The sequence below is a fragment of the Phyllopteryx taeniolatus genome, chromosome 11 (assembly GCF_024500385.1).
Source record: "Phyllopteryx taeniolatus isolate TA_2022b chromosome 11, UOR_Ptae_1.2, whole genome shotgun sequence".
Classification (NCBI taxonomy): domain Eukaryota; kingdom Metazoa; phylum Chordata; class Actinopteri; order Syngnathiformes; family Syngnathidae; genus Phyllopteryx; species Phyllopteryx taeniolatus.
The window spans coordinates 25,930,574-25,951,544 of record NC_084512.1 but is presented as its reverse complement, the minus strand read 5'-3'; the positions used below and the strand labels follow the sequence as shown (position 1 = coordinate 25,951,544).

Here is a 20,971-nt window from a genome sequence, read left to right as displayed (position 1 = left end):
GGGTGTAGAGCTGTTCCACTGTTCCACGGCCAGGACGAAAACCACACTGCTCCTCCTGAATCTGAGATTCGACTTCCCGACGGACCCTCCTCTCCAGCACCCCTGAAGAGACCTTACCAGGGAGGCTGAGCAGTGTGATCCCCCTGTAGTTGGAACACACCCTCCGGTCCCCCTTCTTAAAAAGGGGGACCACCACCCCAGTCTGCCAATCCAGAGGCACTGTCCCCGATGTCCACGCGATGTTGTAGAGGCGTGTCAACCAGGACAGCCCCACAACATCCAGAGCCTTTAGGAACTCCGGGCGAATCTCATCCACCCCCGGGGCCTTGCCACCGAGGAGCTTTTTAACTACCTCGGTGACCTCAAACCCAGAGATAGGAGAGCCCGCCTCAGAGAACCCACACTCTGCTTCCTCATGGGAAGGCGTGTCGGTGGAATTGAGGAGGTCTTCGAAGTATTCTCCCCACCGACTCACAACGTCCCGAGTCGAGGTCAGCAGCGCCCTATCCCCACTATACACAGTGTTGATGGTGCACTGCTTTCCTCTCCTGAGACATCGGATGGTGGACCAGAATTTCTTCGAAGCCGTCCGGAAGTCTTTCTCCATGGCCTCACCGAACTCCTCCCATGCCCGGGTTTTTGCTTCAGCGACCACCAGAGCTGCATTCCGCTGGGCCATCCGGTACCCATCAGCTGCCTCAAGAGTCCCACAGGCCAAAAAGGCCCGACAGGAATCCTTCTTCAGCTTGACGGCATCCCTCACCGTTGGTGTCCACCAACGGTTTCGGGGATTGCAGTCAGGAACCGTCCCCCCACCCGAAGGCGGAGGGAGGCTACCCTCTCGTCCACCGGGGTGAACCCCAACGTACAGGCGCCGAGCCGGGGGGCAATAAGTATACCCACACCTCCTCGGCGCCTCTCACCATGGGCAACTCCAGAGTGGAAGAGAATCCAACCCCTCTCGAGAGGACTGGTACCAGAGCCCAAGGTGTGTGTGGAGGCGAGTCCGACTATATCGAGTCGGAACTTCTCGACCTCACACACCAGCTCGGGCTGGTGACAGGGGTTTATTATACAAACATTAAAAGTGCATTTTTTAATTTCCCTTTTTATAAATAATGTCACAAGCCAAAGCAACCTATGCTTGTGTTGCCTTTTCTCAATGACGGTTTTTGTCGATTATGGTAAAGTTGAGCGCATAATAAACTTTATTTTCCCCAGTCAGGCAACATTATTAATCCCAGTGGCTCAATGATTTTAATCTCTCCAGACCTTTTTGCTATATCAAAACAACCATGTCTGAATTGGGGCGGGGGGTCTAATTTAATCTAATCTAATATAATATAATAAAATATAATATAATATAATCAATCTAATTTATTAATATCGTGTCCGTATTTGATTTAATGCCATTTCCGAACGGAATTAAGGCTGAAGTGAGACATTTCGAAGGGTCCATGAAGGCGTCATCTTGATTGACAACTCCTGGCTTTGGAACTTTGGAGCTCAATTTGAAAAAAAAAAAATGTCTGACTGGGAAGAGGACGAAAACGAGCCTTGTACGCCAAAACCCACAGCCACCAAATGGACGCCTCCGAGTGACCTGTCGCTCTGTGGAAGTATTGCCTTCGGTGTACGGAACAAGAGCAAACTAGAAGCTTTTAGGGAGAAAAGAGAGAACTATGACGCGGGCGGTGGACGAATCGAGGACCAACGTGGGGGAAATGATGTTGATGGCCGCTCTTTTTCCCGCAGTGACGAACGAGGACCCGACGGAAGACGACGATTTGGGGATGAAAAGTCAAATTCACCCGTCATTATCACCGTGGAAAGTGGCCTGGTTGGGAGAATAATTGGTTTGTTTGTCGCTGTGACCGAAAATTAACCAAATTTACGTAAAAGACGAAGCACAGCGTTCATGTATTTGCAATGGCGACCAGTAGCAAAGTTAGCTTCGAGGCTACGCTAAAGCTCTGCTGACCTACAATGAAATTAATTAATTAATGTATTCCCAATAGCCTTTTTTTCATTTCTTACCGTTTGTTTTGGCTACATTGCTTGCAGTACGTGTATATTAGATGTTATTTTTTATTTAATTTTTTTGACCAATCAGATTTCAGCCACTGTGTTGCCATGCAAATGTAATCTGTTCAGGGCGGGGGTTCAGAAACACTAGTGCTGGTCCATGTAACTTTAACGACATTATTTTAGAAATAGGAGTGTTAACGAATCAGATTTCATATTCGTCTACCAGGGCCAGTTGGCTGGCCCACAATAGTGATGCATTTTTTATTTTTTTACCAGCTTTTGATTGCTTAGTCAGAGCAAAACTGTCCAACTAGCAAAACACGTCTGTAGTGATCTACACTCATTAATACATTTCATAATCAGCAACTATAGGGAGTGTTATATATTTATTTAAATGTTTTGATTTTGTCATGTCATTGGACAAATATTGATTGTGAACTGCTCCAGATGATGCACATAACACAGTTGCGTGCTGTTACTTTGCGATATTGGTTAGTATTTTATTGATGGTTTTGAAATGTTACTTGATAGTGATTGTGTTAAGAAGTGCAATAAATTGGATAAGTCCCCACTGAAGGCGCAGGTACCAAATGCACTTCCCAACAATGGCTACACTTGGCTCTTTGCTTCACCTGTTGACCAATTTTGATTAGTTTAAGTTAAACTAAACTGATTTAATTTTGTTTGTAAGGGCGCGGAGGAGCTAAAAAACGTGAATTGGAGGAGAATACAGGTGCGAGAATCAAGGCAAGTTGACAGGTTCTTATGTCTACGGTGTTTATTGTGTCACAGCAGACTAATTTATATACATTGACAATAAAGCACATTGTTGCACAGCTTTAAGGAGTAACGGATGTCACTGTTGTCACATTTAATTTACTTGAACTGTTTATGGCACGGTGGAGAACTGCTGAGCACATCCGCCTCACAGTTCTGATGACCGGGATTTAAATCCCGGCCCCGCCTGTGTGGAGTTTGCATGTTCTCCCCGTGCCTGCGTGGGTTTTCTCTGGGTACTCCGGTTTCCGCCCACATCCCCAAAAACATGCATGGTAGGTTACCGTATTTTCACGAACATAAGGCGCAAGGAAATGCTCCAGTCAGTCAAGCGGAGCGCTCATCAAAGTCAGACAACATCATTTATAGATTTTGGAACTCTGTGCACACATAAGGCGTGCCGCATTATAAGGTGCTCTGTCCATTTTGGAGAAAATTTTAGACTTTTAAGTGCGCCTTGTGGTCGTGAAAACACTGTAATTGAAGACTTTAAATTGCCCGTAGGTGTTAATGTAAGTGCGAATGGTTGTTTGTTTATATGTGCCCTGCGATTGGCTGGCAACCAGGGTGTACCCCGCCTCTCGCCCAAAAATAGCTGAGATAGGCTCCAGCATGCCCGCGACCCGAGTGAGGATATGCGGTACAGAAAATAGATGGATGAACTGTTTACTGGAAATATAATAGCATTTAAATTACTATTATACTCACAAAGAGCTGTCCTCCTCCTCCATGGGACCCGAAACAAAATTTGATTTTGGGCCCCTCTAATTCTGCCAACAATATCTCTTATTGACACTTCTTCCAGTAGTTACACTGTTGCAGCTGTGCAGCTCTAGCAGAGCTGTTTACATGATCCTATCCTATATTTATGTTGTTGTTTTTTTGTCTAAAGTTAGCAATCTCAGCTTCAAGAGCAGACTGGCCTTGATTTATAGCAGTGATGACCAACCACTGTGACGAGGCACACTAATCATCAAGTGTGCTGTGAGATAATCCAGTTTCATTTACTTTGTCTCAAAATTATCATTTATTTACTACAAATAATGAAACTTTATACTGTATATAAATGCCCGCCACAAATAGAAATAGACTCAACAATTAAATGCTCTTCCGCTAGAATTCATTTAAACGCTTGTTTGGTATCAGGATCAATTAAGCAAATCCCATAAAAGGTGGTGTGGGGGGGGGGCAAATTTTTTTTAATGTCATATAATTGTTTTAAAGTATTTATTTTAAGGCAATACTGCACAGCACTAGTTAAAAACATATTTAAATGCAATTCAGGCATCTTTTCTTGGGTTTTAACTCCTGTTATTGTGTACCGCAGATCAACGACGGCGCGAATGGGGCAGAGGTGCTTATCTTTGGACCTTCTGCCGCTCAGCAGAAGGCCAAAGAGATGATGGAAGAGCTGGTGGCCGACAGGAACCCTCGATCCCACGGCGGTGAGTTGAACAGAGTCCACTGATCTTAAATGAAAGCACTTCAACAGGGTCAACAGGGAATCCATGTGTCAGAAGGTTATGGAGGAAGAAGAGGTAATGGAGGTGGATATGGAAGAAGAAGAGGAGGAGGAGGAAGTGGCTCGGTGTGGTCCGATGTACAATTACAGTCAGCAGATGTGGCCCCTGCCCGTGCGTCCGTAGACTGGATCAACATTCGGGAGAACATGCACAAGTATGAAGAGATGAAATGGAAAGGTGAGGAATTGGCACACAGTCGCCAAAGTACACATACATGCGATATACAAGTTCATTTAGTCCTAATTCACATCAAATTCGGGATACAGGATCATAGCTGTCCATAGTAGTAAAAATAAAAAGCAGCTCAAAAAGTTGCATTTGGATGCTATCAAATTGTGTGTAACAGTACTTGAGATGTCAACACGGCACAAAAGTTGGAACTCTTTCATGTTTTTATAATTTTGACGAAGTTGGGACAATTTATTTTCTTCATAGATTCAGTGTCATCCAAAAGATGACAGTTCAATTTGGCTAATTTTATTTTGACATAAATGACAATAAAATGTTTCATTTGAGCTAATAAAATGTTTTTTAACTAAGACACATTTATTTTGTAATATTTTCTTAATAAATATAAATTAAAAAGTTAAGTTTCAGTTCAGATGGCCTTTATTTCTTTTTTTAATAATGACAAAATAGAAACCAGTTTGATTTGAGTTTATTGTCATTTAAAAATAAATGTTTGTTTTTAGTAAATACACATTTAAAAGTATGACTAGTTTAATGCGAGCTGACAATACATATATATACATTACATTGTTTTAATTTAAACCTGCTCCATATATAAATTGCCCTGAGACAACTTCTGTTGTGACTTGCTGCTCTATAAAAATGCAATTGAATTCAATTGCATATACACACATGCGTACAGTGTATATATATAAGTTTCTCTCGGACAAGCTGATTGCTTTTTGTAGTTGTCAAACTACTTTTATTATCTATGTACGTATAAAGAAATTATCATAAACAATTGGAGCGTCTAATCTTGTGTGCTAATCTTTCAGACTTGCCGCCCATGAAGAAGAATTTCTACACGGAGGCCGAGGGCGTTTCCCTCCTCACCGATGAAGAAGTCCAAGATTGGAGGTAAATAATAAAGTACGTTTTTCTTCTTTTATTTAATTTTTTTGCTTATGGACAGTGGCTAAATATTTTTGTCACATTTTCCCCACAGGAAGGAAAACAACAATGTATTTGTGGACGACCTCGTGGACGGCGGGAAGAAACGGGCCATCCCCAATCCCTGCCGGAGCTTTCTGGAGGCCTTTGAGCGTTACCCGGAAATCATGGACAACATCCATCGGGTCGGCTTCGTCAAACCGACTCCCATCCAGGTAGACACCGGTATCCATGAGCTTTACTGTTCTTCACTGGATCATGAAACTCAAAGAAAGAAAAGCTCGTTACACTTTGAAGTCAACTGACAGTCAGGTAAATGCCCAGTGTAATTAATACATCAACCACCCCTGGATGCTGCTAAAAACAACACTGTATTGTAGACATACATTTTACTTTTTAATTTTGTTTTACAAATTTTGTATTTTTATTTAAACTTTATTTTGTGAAAAAAAATGTAAATACTGTGTCAGACCTTGTTATTCATATTCAACATTTTTTTTTTTATTAAAGAAAAATCCCATTTGCGGGGAGACAATGTAAATTCAATCTCAATAGCATATTTTAAATGGCTATTTAACCTTTATTCTGTATAATTTTAAAAAAAATAACACTGAAGTGAAGTGGAAATGTTTGATTACGAAATATGCCTTTTTCAATTTGTATTTAATATATTTTGTAAAATAATATAAATTGGAAAATAAATTACGATTGGAAACAATGAAAATGTGAAACAGGCCTTTTTCAAAATTCTCTTGATATTTTGTAGATAAATCACACTTGGGCATGGTGGACGATTGGTTAGCACATCTGCCTCACGATTCTGAGAACTGGGGTTCAAATCCCGGCCCCGCCTGTGTGGTGTTTACGTGTTCTTACCGTGCCTGGGTGGGTTTTCTCCGGGCACTCCGGTTTCCTCCCACATCCCAAAAACATGCGTCGTAGGTTGATTGAGGACTCTAAATTGCCCGTAGGTGTGAATGTGAGTGCGAATGGTTGTTTGTTCCTATGTGCCCTGCGATTGGCTAGCGACCGGTTCAGGGTGTACCCCGCCGAAGATAGCTGGGATAGGCTCCAGCAGCTCGTAACCCTAGTGAGGATATGCGCTAAAGAATTGGATGGATGGATGGAGATCACACTTGTGGGGGAAACAATGTAAATTACATTACTACAGTACATCAGACCTTTTTAGTCATATTTGACCTTTTTATTATGTAAAAATAATACAATAAGGATCACACTTGTTGGGGAAAATAACACTAATCAGATCGGCTTGATCGGTATCGGCCGATAATTAGCATTTTATGCTGATCGGCTTTGTCATAAGCTGATCAATGACGTCATTGATCGGCTCCGCAACTCCAACGCGACCGTATACACTCGTTACCATGGCGACGACAGCTACAATGGATCGCGCGTGTATTGTGTTGGTCAAAAAAAGAACAAAACGTGGGGGAAAAACGTGGTGGTGGTCACCAGTGCTCGGGAGAGGACATTCTTTTAAGGATTGCTTGAGGTACGGTCACGTACTTTTCATAAGATACGGCTCGCAAGCAGGTAACAAAAAGTTATGTAGCCTAGCAAGCTAGTGCTAGCACTAACGGTTGGACGTAAACATACCAGTGTTCTGTTGAATCAACACAAATGTATGAAATTACTATTGTAGCATTTTTTTATTTTTTTTTTAAATTTCCCCTCCAAAACCCACTACAACATTTTTGTGACTATTTGTTTGCTAAGTGCTGGAAGAGCTTGAGAAATGATCTTGGAAAAACCATGGAAAGGCTGTAGTTATGATGCTTTTCTTGGTATGTATTGCCTTAACTGGTTTATTTCCTGTATATGCTGCTTTCGTCAGTCGCAGGCATGGCCGGTGCTGTTGAGCGGGGAGGACCTGATCGCCATCGCTCAAACGGGAACGGGCAAAACTTTGGCTTACCTGCTGCCCGGATTGATCCACATGGACGGACAACCCGTGTGAGGACCACAACTGTTCGTTTGTCCTTGTTAAGGCACGTGAAGGATTATTTGACACCGTGTTTGTTCATAGACCTCGGTCAGAGCGCAAAGGACCCGGCATGCTGGTGCTGACTCCCACCAGAGAGCTGGCCTTGCAGATTGAAGAGGAGTGCGGCAAGTATCGCTACAAAGGTTATAAAAGGTCAGCATGCTTGCGTAGGGTACAGCGAGCCTCCGTTTATCGCGGGGGATATGTTCCAGACGCACCCGCAATTAGGGGAAAATCTGCATTATAGAATGACCACATAAAGCTTAATTGTGAATTTGTTCCCTCTATAAAGTCCCATTTGTAGTGCCTGCCTGGGGTGGTCATATATAATAATTACAGTGGTGCCTTGAGATATGAGTAAAATTTGTAGTGTGACCACACTCAGAACTCTAACACTCATATCTAAAATCATGTTTCTAATTGAAATAATGGAAATCTCATTAATCTGTTCCAGGCCCCCAAATAAAAACAACAAAAAATGTTGTAATGTGTTTTTTAATAAGAAAAATTGCACTCTATAATATTGTACTGTACTAAAATATACAATAATGACAGAATGAAATAGACTGTAAAGAATTAAACGGCTTTTGCTTCAATTCAATACACATTTTGCTGCCCCTTCTGGTGTGCATGCCTTGGTCACCTGTGGGCAGTATAATACAGGCGTATGAATATACAGTGCAGTGGACCCCCACATACTCATGGTTCGGCATCCGCGGATTCGCCTGTTTGAGGATTTTTCTTTTTAAATTTTTTTTTTTTATTATTTTATTTTATTTTTTGTCTTTTTCTCCAGAAGCGCTCCTTGGTGCTTTATCCATGCTTATTTAAGCATTTGGTGCGTAAAAAAAAAAAGTTTTTTTTTTTCCGATGTGATTATAATAGGTGTGAATTAACCACTGATTTTCACGGTCAGGTCTGGCCTGGTACTTATCCCCCGCGAATAGCAGGGGGGTCCACTGTACATGTGTAAGCTGCAGTAATAGTCGTTTTTCGTAGCGGATAAAGAAATATAATATATATATATATATATATATATAAAATCGCTTTAAAATCATCAAAATCGCAGTAGCGCAAACAGTGTACTGCGAAATAGCAGGGAAACACTATGTTGCCATAAATACCAGGCTGTGTTGTGTTCTCTCTGTCGTCTCTTAGCATCTGCATCTATGGCGGCGGCGACAGAAGGGGTCAGGTCTACCTGGTGAAGGGCGGCGTGGACATCGTCATCGCCACGCCAGGACGACTAAACGATCTGCAGATGAACGAGCTCATCAGTCTGCGCTCCATCACCTACTTGGTTCGACGTCTTTGTCTGTTTTGGTTTTAGCCACCGTTTTTAGGTGCAATCCTTTATTACTGGTGTAAATTGCGTGTCTAATGACTTCAAAAAGGTGCTGGACGAAGCGGACCGGATGCTGGACATGGGCTTTGAACCCCAGATCATGAAGATTCTGCTGGACATCCGGCCCGACAGACAGACCGTCATGACAAGGTCTTAAGTGTATTCGTCAACTGGAGCCCAATCGTTGAACTGTCCCAAACTTATATTGACGGTTAGAGGTGGAAGAGCGTCTCACCCAACTTGTCTGTGAAATTCTGTTTCAACTAAGATGTTGAGATTTTCTTTAGGGGTCACTGTTGTCTACAGTACTACTATTCACCCTTCAGACCATGTAAAAAGATGTCGCAACTAGGTGCTTTGCTACTGGAATGATAATGCAAACTTAAGTCTTTGCTCTTTGTGTGATGAGCTAATTCCATAATAAAGTGTTATAATTTCCCAACTATGATATTTGCTGATACAGTGAACCATGTGACCTGTTTCAGTGCCACTTGGCCCACAGGGGTGAGACGTTTGGCCAAATCGTACCTCAAGAATCCCATGATGGTTTTTGTGGGCACCTTGGATTTGGCTGTAAGTGAAGAAGACATGTCAAGCACACTCATACATCTCATTTTAGCATCATAAAGAATCGTTTAAAGTTTTTTTTGGGGTGGGGGGGGAAATCCAATTGAAAGTAATAAAGCCAATTATGAATAGAACATAAAAATATGAATTCATTGGTCAACTGTCTGGCAGGCTGTAGGTACGGTGGAGCAGACTGTGCTGGTGCTGCATGAAGATGACAAGAAGTCCTACCTGTTTGGCTTCATCGGGAACTTGCTACCTGAGGATAAAGTCCTCATCTTTGTTGGCAAGAAGATCAAGTAAGTGTGGCATAAACGTTTTAAAGTAAGCGTTCAACTTTCAAGGGGTTGGGGTTTCAAAGTTGAGTTTCAAGACTGGGTTGAGGTTTCATATTAAGGTGTTAAACTACGGTTTGAGTTTCTAATTAAAGTTTCAAACCATTGTTCAGGTTTCAAAGTAGGATGTGAAGCTGAAGTTAGGGTTTCAAATTAGACTTTCCCAGACAATTATTTGGCATTTACTTCAGAAAACTTGTGAGTCTCAGAACATCACTATTAATAATGTATTAGCTGTCCATGCAGATGCCTAGCTAAAATGATCCAGACTGATAGAATTAAAAACCTGTTATCTCTCCACAGGTGTGATGACCTGTCCAGTGACATGTGTCTCCAAGGTCTGGCCGTTCAAAGTCTCCATGGCGACCGGGAGCAGTGTGATCGGGAGGAGGCGCTCAAGGACTTTAAAGATGGTAAACCACAGGAGAGGAAATGTATTACCTTAAATGGCTCATCCATTTTCAGTACCGTTCATCCTCATTAGGGTTGCGAGTGAGAGCTATCCCAGTTTATTTGGGACGAGAGTTAAGGTCTACACTGGACTGGTCGCCAGCCAATCGCAGGGCACATATAGACAAACAACCATTCACACCTATTGACAATTTTGTCCAAGCTGGGCTCATCATTGGCCCAGCAGTATGTGGGGCGCAGACATCAAATATAACTAACAATATATTTGATTTTGGGTTCTTATATTTTGGCATCTGCCAGGTCGCGTTCGCATCCTGGTGGCCACGGACTTGGCGTCTCGTGGCTTGGACGTCCACGACATCACGCACGTTGTGAACTACGACTTCCCGCGAAACATCGAGGAGTACGTGCACCGCGTGGGCCGCACCGGACGAGCAGGGTGAGGCTGGGAAAAATTCCTTTGTCACTGAAAAATGGTCCTTAATTTACGCTGATATGATCCAGACGCTCCGGAGCTGCCGTTACCCTGGTAACGAGAGAAAACTGGAGGATGGCACCGGAGCTGATTCCCATTCTGGAGCGGTCGGGGCAGGTTAGCCCAGAGTGATGCTTTTATCATGCCAAACAAACAAGTCACAATGTAAATGGGCCTGCAGGATGTCCCAGTGGAGCTGGTGCAAATGGCGGAACGATATGAGAACCACAAGAGGGAGAAGATGTTCCCACCTCCCAGGGATCGAGGCAGTCGAGACGGAGGACGAGATGGACGAGGAGGAGGCAGGGATCGTGGCCAAAACTGGGGATTCTAGTCGGCCTTCCTCTTCAAAGTGAGTCAGCTCATCAAGCACAGGTATAGAGAGGTCTATATACAGCAGGGGTGTCAAACTCATTTTTGTCACGGGCCACATCGTTGTTATGGTTTCTCTTGGATGGCCATTATAACGATGAACCTATATACTGTAAATGTATGATCGCCGCATATCACATATACACAACAAATTGATGGATAACTAGTTTTGAAATCAGAAGCCAGTAAAAGATTGTTCACCTAGTTTTCAATTTATTTTAAAAGGTAGATTTAAATCAAAAAATGCTTGCAATATGTCATTAGCAGCAGATTGACGGCTTTAAAAGTGAAATATCCATGTTAACTGGGAGGGCTGGCAGTGAATTAAAAGTGAAGACAATTTGGTATTTTAGCATGAATCAAGGAAGTGTACACACATGATTTGCCTTCGAGGGCCACATCAAATTATGTGGTGTGCCGGATCTGGCCCCCCGGCCTTGAGTTTGACATCAGTGATATACAGTGCAAAGAGCTTTGTATTGCGTATAGAGTGGTTTATATGCAGGCATAGACAAGTTTATATTCAGTATAGAGAAGTTTATATAACTCAGGGGTGGGCAAACCTTTGTGCTTAAGGGCCACATTTGATTTTTGAAAACATCCATATTGCCCAGGTCATTCGAGGCATGGGGGGGAAAAAAATGAATTAATTAACCAAATATTTGATAAATTGGCGTGTATGTGCATTTATTTATTTATTATTATTATTTTTAAACATTTTTTTTCACTTTATTCTGTGCCTGTACATTGGGGTTCACCACGCTGGACAAAAGGGTAGCCTTCCTCCGCCTTTCGGGCGGGGAGATGGCTCCTGACTGTTGTTTGTGCCTATGCACCAAACAGCATTTCAGAGTACCCAAGGCGGGGGACATTGCATCTAAGTGGACCAAGTTCTGCGCCTCCATTGCTGAGGCAGCTGACCGGAGCTGTCGCAGTAAGCTGGTCGGTGCGTGTCGTGGCGGCAATCCCCGCAGCGGTGAGGGATGCCGTCAAGCTGAAGAAGGAGACCTATCGGGCCTATTTGGCCTGTGGGACTCCTGAGGCAGTTGATTGGTACCGGCTGGCCAAGCGGAATGCAGCTTTGGTGGTCGGGCATGGGGAGGACTTCGTGAGGCCATGGAGAACGACTTCCAGATGGCTTAGAGGAAATTCTGCTCCACCATCCAACGTCTCAGGAGGGGGTTGCAGTGCACCATTAACACTGTGTATAATGGAGATTGGGCGCTGCTGATCCCGACTCGGGACGTTGTGAGTCAGTGGAGAGAATACTTCAAAGACCTCCTCAATTCCACTGACACACCTTCCCATGAGGAAGCAGAGTCTGGAGTCTCCGAGACAGGCTCTCCTATCTCTGGGGTTGAGGTCACCGAAGTGGTTAAAAAGCTGGAGTTCCTAAAGGCTCTGGATGTTGTGGGGCTGTCTTGGTTGACACGACTCTACAACCTCGCGTGGACATTGCCTCTGCATTGGGAGGATGGGGTGGTGGTCCCCCTTTTTAAGAAGGGGGCCCGGGGGGTGTCTTCCACTCCTCCAGTGGTTTCACTTCTCAGGCTCCCTGGTAAGGTCTATTCAGGGGTGCTGGAGAGGAGGGTCCGTCGGGAAGTCAAATCTCAGATTCAGATTCAGCAGTGTGGTTTTCGTCCTGGCTGTGAAACAGTCGACCAACTCTACACCTTCGGCAGGGTCCTCGAGGGAATTAGTGCGTGGGAATTAGCCCCACCATTCTACGTTTTGTGGAGCAGGCGTTCAACCATGTCCCTCGGGAGTCATGTGGGCGGTGCTACGGGGGTATGGGGTACCTTGGTCCCAGTACGACCAGTGTCAGAGTTTGGTCCGCATTGCTGGCAGTAAGTTGGACTCGTTTCCGGTGAGGATTGAACTCCGCCAAGGCTTTGTCACCAAATCAATTCATAGCTTTTATGGACAGAATTCCTCGGCGCAGCCGAGGCGTAGAGGGGGTCCGGTTTGTTGGCCTCAGTATTGCATCTCTGCTTTTTGCAGACGATGTGGTTCTGTTGGCTTCATCGAGCCGTGATCTCCCACTCTCACTGGAGCAGTTTGCAGCCGAGTGTGAAGCGACTGGGATGAAAATCAGCATCTCCAAATCTGAGAACATGGTCCAATTTTAAGTTTATTTTAATCAAAATAATTCCTTATTATATTATTCATTATGAAGTTAAAATTTATTATTTAAAAAAAAAAAAAAAAAAAGATTTTAGATGTGTATACTGTAATCCTTCACGTGGGGAGATATGGGCCAAGCCCCACCTTATCTTACATTACCCTGAAAAAATAAATAGCTTATGGATGATTTGATTTGAAAAAATGCACTAGAAGTGTACATGCACCTGTAGTGAAGACATAACTTCCCAGTACTACTCCTACTACTACTACTAGTCATACTCCCTTGAAACCCAATGACTGTACCACTCTCTTATTTAAACATGGCTTCGGGAGCATCTTGTGGCATCATTGGATAAAAATCACAAATATTGATCTTTTTTCTTCAGAAAATTGATAAATTAATGCAACACACTACTTGACTCTTTAGGCCGGATTAAGGAACGGAGCACGCTGTATGTGGCCCCCGGGCGGAACATATCCCACCCCTGATATAGAGTGTATATTCTGTACATATGTGTCACGTGTTGGGAAGTTTGGCTTTAGCAGAGAAACAACCCAGAAAGGATTTGTTCATTTGCGGAAAAGGGAGTAAGTCCTCTTACGTTTTGGTTTTCTCAACAGAGTGAGGCAGAAGCTGAAGCCTGACGTTCTGATTTACTTTCAACGTGCATGTTATTTTTGTCATTGGATGGTCAAGTTGCTATTTTGTTGTTTTATCATTTAGCAGCTACAAAACATCATTGTCGATGTCAAGCTTAAATGTTTACATTGGGCCTTTGTTCTGTCTGTAACTTGACCAGTTCACATGCTATATTATTCTGTTTAATAGACCTTTATTCACATGGTATGTATATACTATTAAAATCTTTTAATTTAAATGAAAAGTCTAGATTTTGCCGTAAGTTTACATAGAACTGCAGCATTATGAGTGTTGCAGAAAACCTGGCAAAGCAGCTGAACCCCCCCCCCCAAAAAAAAAATCCTATCTGAAGTATCCCTGTTCTTACCTTTCACAAGCAAAATGGGTAAGTGTACCGAGTCTGAGTTAGCAATAATTTCCAGTACAATGAAATAATCAGTTGGTCTTCCTAGGTCTTGGTTTTGACTCAGTCATATTGATCTTAACTTGTCCTCAACTCCTCAGTCTTTGTCATAACTTGGACTCGACTCTTTCAAAGTCTTGGAGGTATAAAGACTTTGTCTCATCTTCTCAAAGTATTGGCCTTGACGTGGTCTGAACTCCTTAAAGTCTTGTCTTTGACACCTCAAAGTCTTGGTCTGGACTTTGACTAGACTCCTCACAGTCTTGGTCTTGTCCCAGCTTCAAAGGTTTGGTCTTGAGTTGGCTTCGACTACCCAGTCTTTGTTTGATTACGGTAGTAGGGCAATTTATTTTAAGGATCTTTTTTAGAAAGGAAAACTGACGGCTTGTACATGTCTTTTGAGGAAACAATCCTGATGTAGTTTTAGCTTAGTCTTGTTGCTATATTAATGGAACTTATTCGCACTCATAATTTTTAGGATCCATTCCAAAGTTTCTTTTGTCACACCTTCTTAGTTTCACAGAAAAGGTACAAAATGTCAGAGGACCACAGCGCAACATGCTGAGTGTAATTGTGTTTAATGTCTCAAAGCAGCTTGTGCCATCCTACACAGTAAGGTGCAATAGCTTTAGTCAATTTTGGAATACATCTCCATGACATGTGCAAAGTTAGCAAAGTGCCAATGAAAGTGCTTAAAGAATTGGGAGTCTTACTTGGAGCTCCCTTGGGAAGGACACACAATGTCATTTGTTTTAAATGCCAGTTAAAGCTTAACCACAACAAAACATTACGTCCTACCTACTTAATACTCAGAAAAACACACAGTAGTTTTAACTCCTAGTCCTGGGCTCATACGTAGCGCAGTGTAACGTAAAACAGACACGAAGGACAACCATGTAAACAGTACCTGTGCACAAGGGTATAGATAGCTTGGTGATAGATTGGAATACCACGAATTTAACGCGATCACAGAATGGTATTGCCATGAATCAAATGAACAGTGCACACTTAAAACTATGTGTTATTACATTGTATATCATGGTAATCCAACTACGATAGGAGTCAGCAGATCTACATTTTTCTTTTCTCCGGATGGTCTTGCGATGCATTGTGATGATTAACCTGTTTTTGGTTAGTAAGTTGAAGCAGCCAATCTTGGGATGGAGCCGGATGACTGATGTCCTGCCTTGGGAGACCTTGGGGTCGGCAGCGTAGCACAACATTCATTTGTTCCTCTGGGCCTTCTGGGCAGACTTAGTGATTTTGCCAGTGGTAGAGGCCTTTTTCTCCACACCCTTGATGACTCCCACGGCCACCGTCTGTCGCATGTCACGCACTGCGAAGCGACCTGAAAGTCAAGTTAGGAAAGGGCTAGTTTAACTGGACAGAAATGTGGAGAAAAAGCTCATAATCAGGAGCTAGCAAGTCCAAGGTGTTACATTTTTCTGCAGAATTAAACTCCAAATTTGGACAAGATCAAGCTATTCTCCTTACACTTACCCAGTGGGGGATACTCAGAGAAGCTCTCGACACACATGGGCTTGCCCGGAGTCATATCAACGATGGCCGCGTCTCCAGACTTGAGGGATTTTGGGTTGTCCTCCAGCTTCTTGCCAGAGCGGCGGTCAATCTTTTCCTTGAGCTCGGCGAACTTGCAGGCGATGTGAGCCGTGTGACAGTCCAGCACAGGGGCGTAGCCAGCACTGATCTGGCCTGGGTGGTTAAGGATGATGACCTGCAGACACAATGGACAGCAAAGAATGTACAGTTTTACAAACTTATTTTGTACCGCAACTCTGCAAGGTAATTTTTCAAATTGAAATTAATAGAAATGGAATGAATCCGTTCCAGCCTCAGAACCAAGTTGTTTACCATGATTTTTGGGCTTAGTTAAGAAGAAATATAGAAGTAAATGAACACTCTTTATGATTTATATTTGTACCTGGTTGTGTGGTGCAATAACAGTACTGCTTATAAGAATCTACCTGAGCAGTGAAGCTGGCAGCCTCCTGCGGCGGATCAGTCTTGCTGTCACCGGCCACATTCCCGCGACGGATGTCCTTGACGGACACGTTTTTGACATTGAAGCCAACGTTGTCACCGGGCAGGGCCTCAGAGAGCGCCTCATGGTGCATCTCCACCGACTTCACCTCGGTGGTTATGTTGACGGGGGCAAAGGTCACCACCATGCCAGGCTTTAGGATGCCTGTTTCCACACGGCCTACCGGAACAGTGCCGATACCTGAAGCATAGCGAAGACTGTCAAATATGCGAAATGTGTGGAAGTGTCTCATCACAGTGCGCTTTTTGTCGGCTCTACCTGTGTATCCCGACCTTTTTGAGCCAAGGCACATATTGAACAGTAGAAAAATAATGCTGATCTTGTCTGTTTACTCACGAATGTACTCTCGGTCTGAAATCTAGGCCTGTTAAAAGTATTTTTCCTCTTTTACGAATGACAACTGTGGACAAGGACCCCAGGACACTTCAACTAGGTGTCTGCTGAGTTTCTATAAAAGGTAGTAAAAGAAAATTGAGGAGTACTTGACATGCCTCCAATCTTGTAAACATCCTGAAGGGGCAGACGGAGAGGTTTGTCTGTTGGACGGGTGGGTGGCTGGATGGCGTCCAGGGCTTCCAGCAGCGTGGTCCCTGATGCGTTGCCATCCTTTCTGTTGATCTTCCACCCCTTAAACCATTGCATCTACCACACCGAAAACTCTCAGTAAATATCAATGCAAGTGCAGTACAATAAGCACAGTAAGACATTGGCAAAATGTTTTTACTTACATTGGGGCTGGCATCAAGCATGTTATCGCCATTCCACCCGGAGATGGGCACAAAAGGCACGGTGTCCGGATTGTAGCCTATCTTCTTGATGTAGGTGCTGACTTCCTTGACGATTTCCTCATAGCGTTTCTGGCTGTAGTTGGGCTCGGTGGAGTCCATCTTGTTGATACCCACGATGAGCTGCTTCACGCCCAGCGTGTAGGCCAGCAGGGCGTGTTCACGGGTCTGCCCGTTCTTGGAGATGCCAGCCTCAAACTCCCCCACACCAGCAGCCACGATCAGCACGGCGCAATCAGCCTAAAAGACAGGAGACTGTTCGGAATACCAACGCAAAGCCGCTCAAATCAGTGAGTTGCCTACCTGCGATGTCCCTGTGATCATGTTCTTGATGAAGTCCCTGTGGCCAGGAGCGTCGATGATCGTCACATAGTACTTGGTTGTCTCGAACTTCCACAGCGAGATGTCGATGGTGATGCCACGCTCCCTTTCGGCCTTCAACTTGTCCAACACCCATGCGTACTTGAACGATCCCTTCCCCATCTGGAAGATAGTATCGCAGAAGACTGCTTGCTATTAAGGCTCATTTACCGACTACATTGGATCCCTAATGCGATATCCTCAATTTTTTTTTTGCGCCACAGACTGAATTCATGTAAAGCAATATTTTGACACACTGGTATAGAAACAATTACGAAAAATACAACTACATTTAATTACATTGAATGTAGTTGTAATTAGTGGGAGCCCTGTGCTTGTTTCTATTAAACAAGGCAGTCCCATTTTGCGGTAATTGAAGACAATGACACCTGAAGAGTGTTACGGTACTTCAATCCAGTCTAATCCCTAATTTGGCTTTGGTCACCCTCAATGCAGGAAATCCAGTTACACAAAGATATGCTGTTGGAAATTGAAGCAAGGCATTCAAGGAACTTTTTTTTCTGGGGGGGGGGGTTTAATCCAGGCTTGTCTGGTCTCCATCTACAGAAGCCATTTTGAAGGCTTCATTGTGAGTGGGTTTGGTGTGTGAGACACCTTTCACAATATATCTGTATTTTAAGTAGGACTGCTTTCTTTTTCTTGCAAGTTATAGGGTCTTCTTTTGTCTCATCAGTTGGATTTTTACCTTTTGAAAAGTTCTCCAAATGCTTTTTTTATCTTTGCTATATTGTGGTCTTGCTTTTTATATCGTATCACATGACCAATAGGATTGGTTCAATGTGTACAGAAGCAAAAGCGGATACACCAGATTTTTAAAATAAAACTTATTTCAAAACTCTGATGATCAATGTTTTTTGTTTTAGTCTCTGTGTGCGCCCGTTACCAAATGTCCCACGGACTAGTGGCGGACCGCTGCTTTAAAGGAAACACAATTTAAAACCGTTGCCAGGTGTCTTAATAAAAGAAATTGAAATGGAGCTGGGGCGTTGTGAGAACGTGTTGCCAATTTAGCATCATTGTTGGTAGATTTAAAGGCTTTTCCTCGCGTAGCGGCTACTTTTTTTTTTAAAACCGCGACAAATCTAGCAACTTTGTGGTGTCATTGGAGACTCATGAGATGTTCATGCCTCTGCATCTGGACTGCAAACAAAGGCACCACTTCCTAATTTACCCCCTCAGAGCGCGCCCATAAATATTCAATTGTATTTTCACTGGTGGACACAGCACTTCTTCAACAAGCTGCCAGATTACACCAATGGACACATTGCCAAACATATATAACCTAACACTACATTTGGACAATTTAGCAGGTAAAACTGTGAGCTAATGCTAATCTGTGCCAACATTCCAGCTTTCAGAAAGGCTCACTCACAGCCACAATTTCAGGAAAAGGTAGGTAGCCAAGATTTACTTGATGGGTTGGCAGGCATTCCAAGGACCCAACTGTTTCAAGGCATTTTAATGACATAATTCTTGGTACACAAAGTGTTGTGTGCCGCGTCATCTCGCGCATCCTTACCTCGGCAGCCTCCTTCTCAAACTTCTCGATAGTTCGTTTGTCGATGCCGCCACACTTGTAAATGAGGTGGCCCGTGGTGGTGGATTTGCCAGAGTCCACATGGCCGATCACCACGATGTTGATGTGGACCTTCTCCTTGCCCATGACGACCAACGTCAAGAAAGGCTCAGTCGGGCTTCTGGAAAACTGGCATGGAGACTCAGTGAGTGCATTGTTTTTCTTTTTGATGAATTACTGTAGTTACCATGACGACATGCGGTTTGTAATTCCACCCGACATTTGCCTCTCAAAAGGTACACAAATCTTTACCACTAAAACAGTGCTCATGTGTGACGTCTGCGAGAATAGCGTCTTGGAACGTATTGTGTTCAGCGATAGAGGTTCCACTGTGTGCTGCCCCTTTCACACAATTGCGAGTAGGTTTTATTTACATATTGATGCGGCTTCCCGCCATTAGGACTTGTAAAACACAAAGACGGACAAATGGCTTTCAACCTGTCCCGGCTTTTCTGCTCTTCCCCTTTCACACAGTCGCCGTCCAAATACACCCTCATTTCGTATCTGGTTCTTTCACACAGAACACTGATGCTAGGGTAAGCATTTGTTGTTGCTGAATTAAAAAGCTCATCCAAAACATTTTTTTGACAGGGGGGGGGGGTCTGAAATAAAGTTATGTCTTCACTATTCCAGTCACATAGCAGCTTTGGTGGCACAACTACATCTATTCATAGGAGGGGCAAAGCACATAGGTAGACACTGGCCCCCCTCTAGAACCGCCAATGGTTGGCGGTTGGCAAACGACGTCAATGGTGCGTAACCTCAACCAGCTGATGTTATCCTTCCACTGCAAGGAAACCAATGTGATTCGACGGTGGCTGAATGTTTGCTGCCGCCACAAGCGGTCGGGGGTCAGAAGCGCACTTGTATCTCAATTTTTTGCTTGTATCACATGACAAAAAAACCAAATCAGTCTAGCGACAGCCTTGTATTTTGAAAAATTCGTATCTCAGGGCACAATTGTGTATACACAACCTTGCTTTCTACCCTCCATCCATCCCTTCTCTGTTTTTCCCTGCCGTGTCAACACTGTGCCGACACGCCCTGGCAACACTCCCCCCCCCCACCAAAAAAAAAAAATACTAAAATCCATTTTGTCAGCCCTCTCTCTCTGCATGGCACTGCATGACAATTTTTTTTTTTTAATTAAACATCCAATTTGCATGCAGAGCATTGTAAACATCCTCATCCTTCTTGTCCAGAAGCGTCACTGCTGCAGATGCCGCAGTGCACCCCCCCCCCCCCCCCCACCACACACTAAAAAAAAAAAAGAAACTGCGCCAACTAAACGTCAGACCGCTCAGCTCATGTGAACGGCGACGAATAGCATCACGAGCCTCCGCCGTGTTCCGTCCAAAAAAAAAAAGAAAAAAAAAAACATTCCCGGGGGTAGCTAGGAATAAAAAAAATAAAAAAAAAGATCGATGACGTAATGGTTGGCTTACCGGAGCAGGGTTGTGGCTGCTGGTTTGTTTTTTTACTGCCGTTGGTAGTCAAGTGCAGGTCGTCTGAGGGGGCGCGCGCACACTTGAGAACAGGCGACGGTGATCTGCTCGCGGGCACGCGCAAGACACAGTAGGGGAGGGGTTGGGGGTTAGTGTTGCGTAATTGCGCGTACACGTACCCAGTCGTCCAGAATCGGTGCGTTCACGTTTGTGCCAAATTATCACCCTCTATATATGCATATCATTTTATATTGTGCTATTTTATGTTCCATATTTGAGATGCGTCACTTTTTTTAGTTCCAGTTCAAGAACAGCAGAGGGCGCACTAGGTCGAGAGTAACTTTCCAGACTCGCCACCGACCACTTCATTAGGCACACCTTTCCAAAGATGAACTCAAACTGAACTGAAATGTTGTGGAATCAATTGAATTGTTTAAATGTGGAATGAATAAACCTCTGAGTATGATTTTCATTATCAAAGCTGTGTAACACGAAAAAAGTAAAAAAAAATTACTTAAATCTGATGGTTAAAAAGTGAGCATTTTATCTTTTGTCAAGACACAATTTTGGAGTTGAAAACTTACTCATTAGCACCCCC

The 20,971-nt window shown here is 43.7% G+C and overlaps 2 protein-coding genes across 5 annotated transcripts; one reads left to right on the top strand and one right to left on the bottom strand.

Moving 5' to 3' along the window:
• The first annotated feature begins 1,450 nt into the window (after positions 1–1,450).
• Positions 1,451–14,525, top strand: ddx43 (DEAD (Asp-Glu-Ala-Asp) box polypeptide 43). Of its 3 annotated transcripts, none has more exons than XM_061789536.1 (17): positions 1,451–1,856; positions 2,720–2,775; positions 4,133–4,250; positions 4,326–4,505; positions 5,333–5,414; positions 5,503–5,662; positions 7,303–7,421; positions 7,495–7,605; positions 8,611–8,752; positions 8,847–8,947; positions 9,283–9,370; positions 9,536–9,663; positions 10,003–10,112; positions 10,411–10,549; positions 10,615–10,702; positions 10,767–10,937; positions 13,703–14,525. In XM_061789536.1, the coding sequence occupies exons 1-16, from the start codon at positions 1,526–1,528 to the stop codon at positions 10,917–10,919; spliced, it is 2,106 nt and encodes a 701-aa protein (XP_061645520.1). In that variant the 5' UTR covers positions 1,451–1,525; the 3' UTR covers positions 10,920–10,937; positions 13,703–14,525. The 3 variants fall into 3 exon arrangements, with proteins under 3 accessions (XP_061645520.1, XP_061645519.1, XP_061645521.1); XM_061789535.1 differs by having other exon boundaries at positions 4,323–4,505; positions 13,703–14,045; XM_061789537.1 differs by having other exon boundaries at positions 1,715–1,840; positions 4,323–4,505.
• A 137-nt stretch (positions 14,526–14,662) lies between these two features.
• On the bottom strand, positions 14,663–20,528 carry LOC133485592 (elongation factor 1-alpha 1). 2 transcript variants are annotated; one of them, XM_061789539.1, is made up of 8 exons: positions 20,374–20,528; positions 18,872–19,057; positions 17,275–17,454; positions 16,915–17,211; positions 16,678–16,828; positions 16,110–16,366; positions 15,625–15,859; positions 14,663–15,472 (listed from the first exon to the last, which is right to left on the bottom strand). In XM_061789539.1, exons 2-8 carry the CDS (start codon positions 19,013–19,015, stop codon positions 15,348–15,350), a joined length of 1,389 nt encoding a protein of 462 aa, XP_061645523.1. In that variant the 5' UTR covers positions 19,016–19,057; positions 20,374–20,528; the 3' UTR covers positions 14,663–15,347. The 2 variants fall into 2 exon arrangements, with proteins under 2 accessions (XP_061645523.1, XP_061645524.1); XM_061789540.1 differs by having other exon boundaries at positions 18,872–19,049; positions 20,374–20,484.
• Between the last annotated feature and the right edge of the window lie 443 nt (positions 20,529–20,971).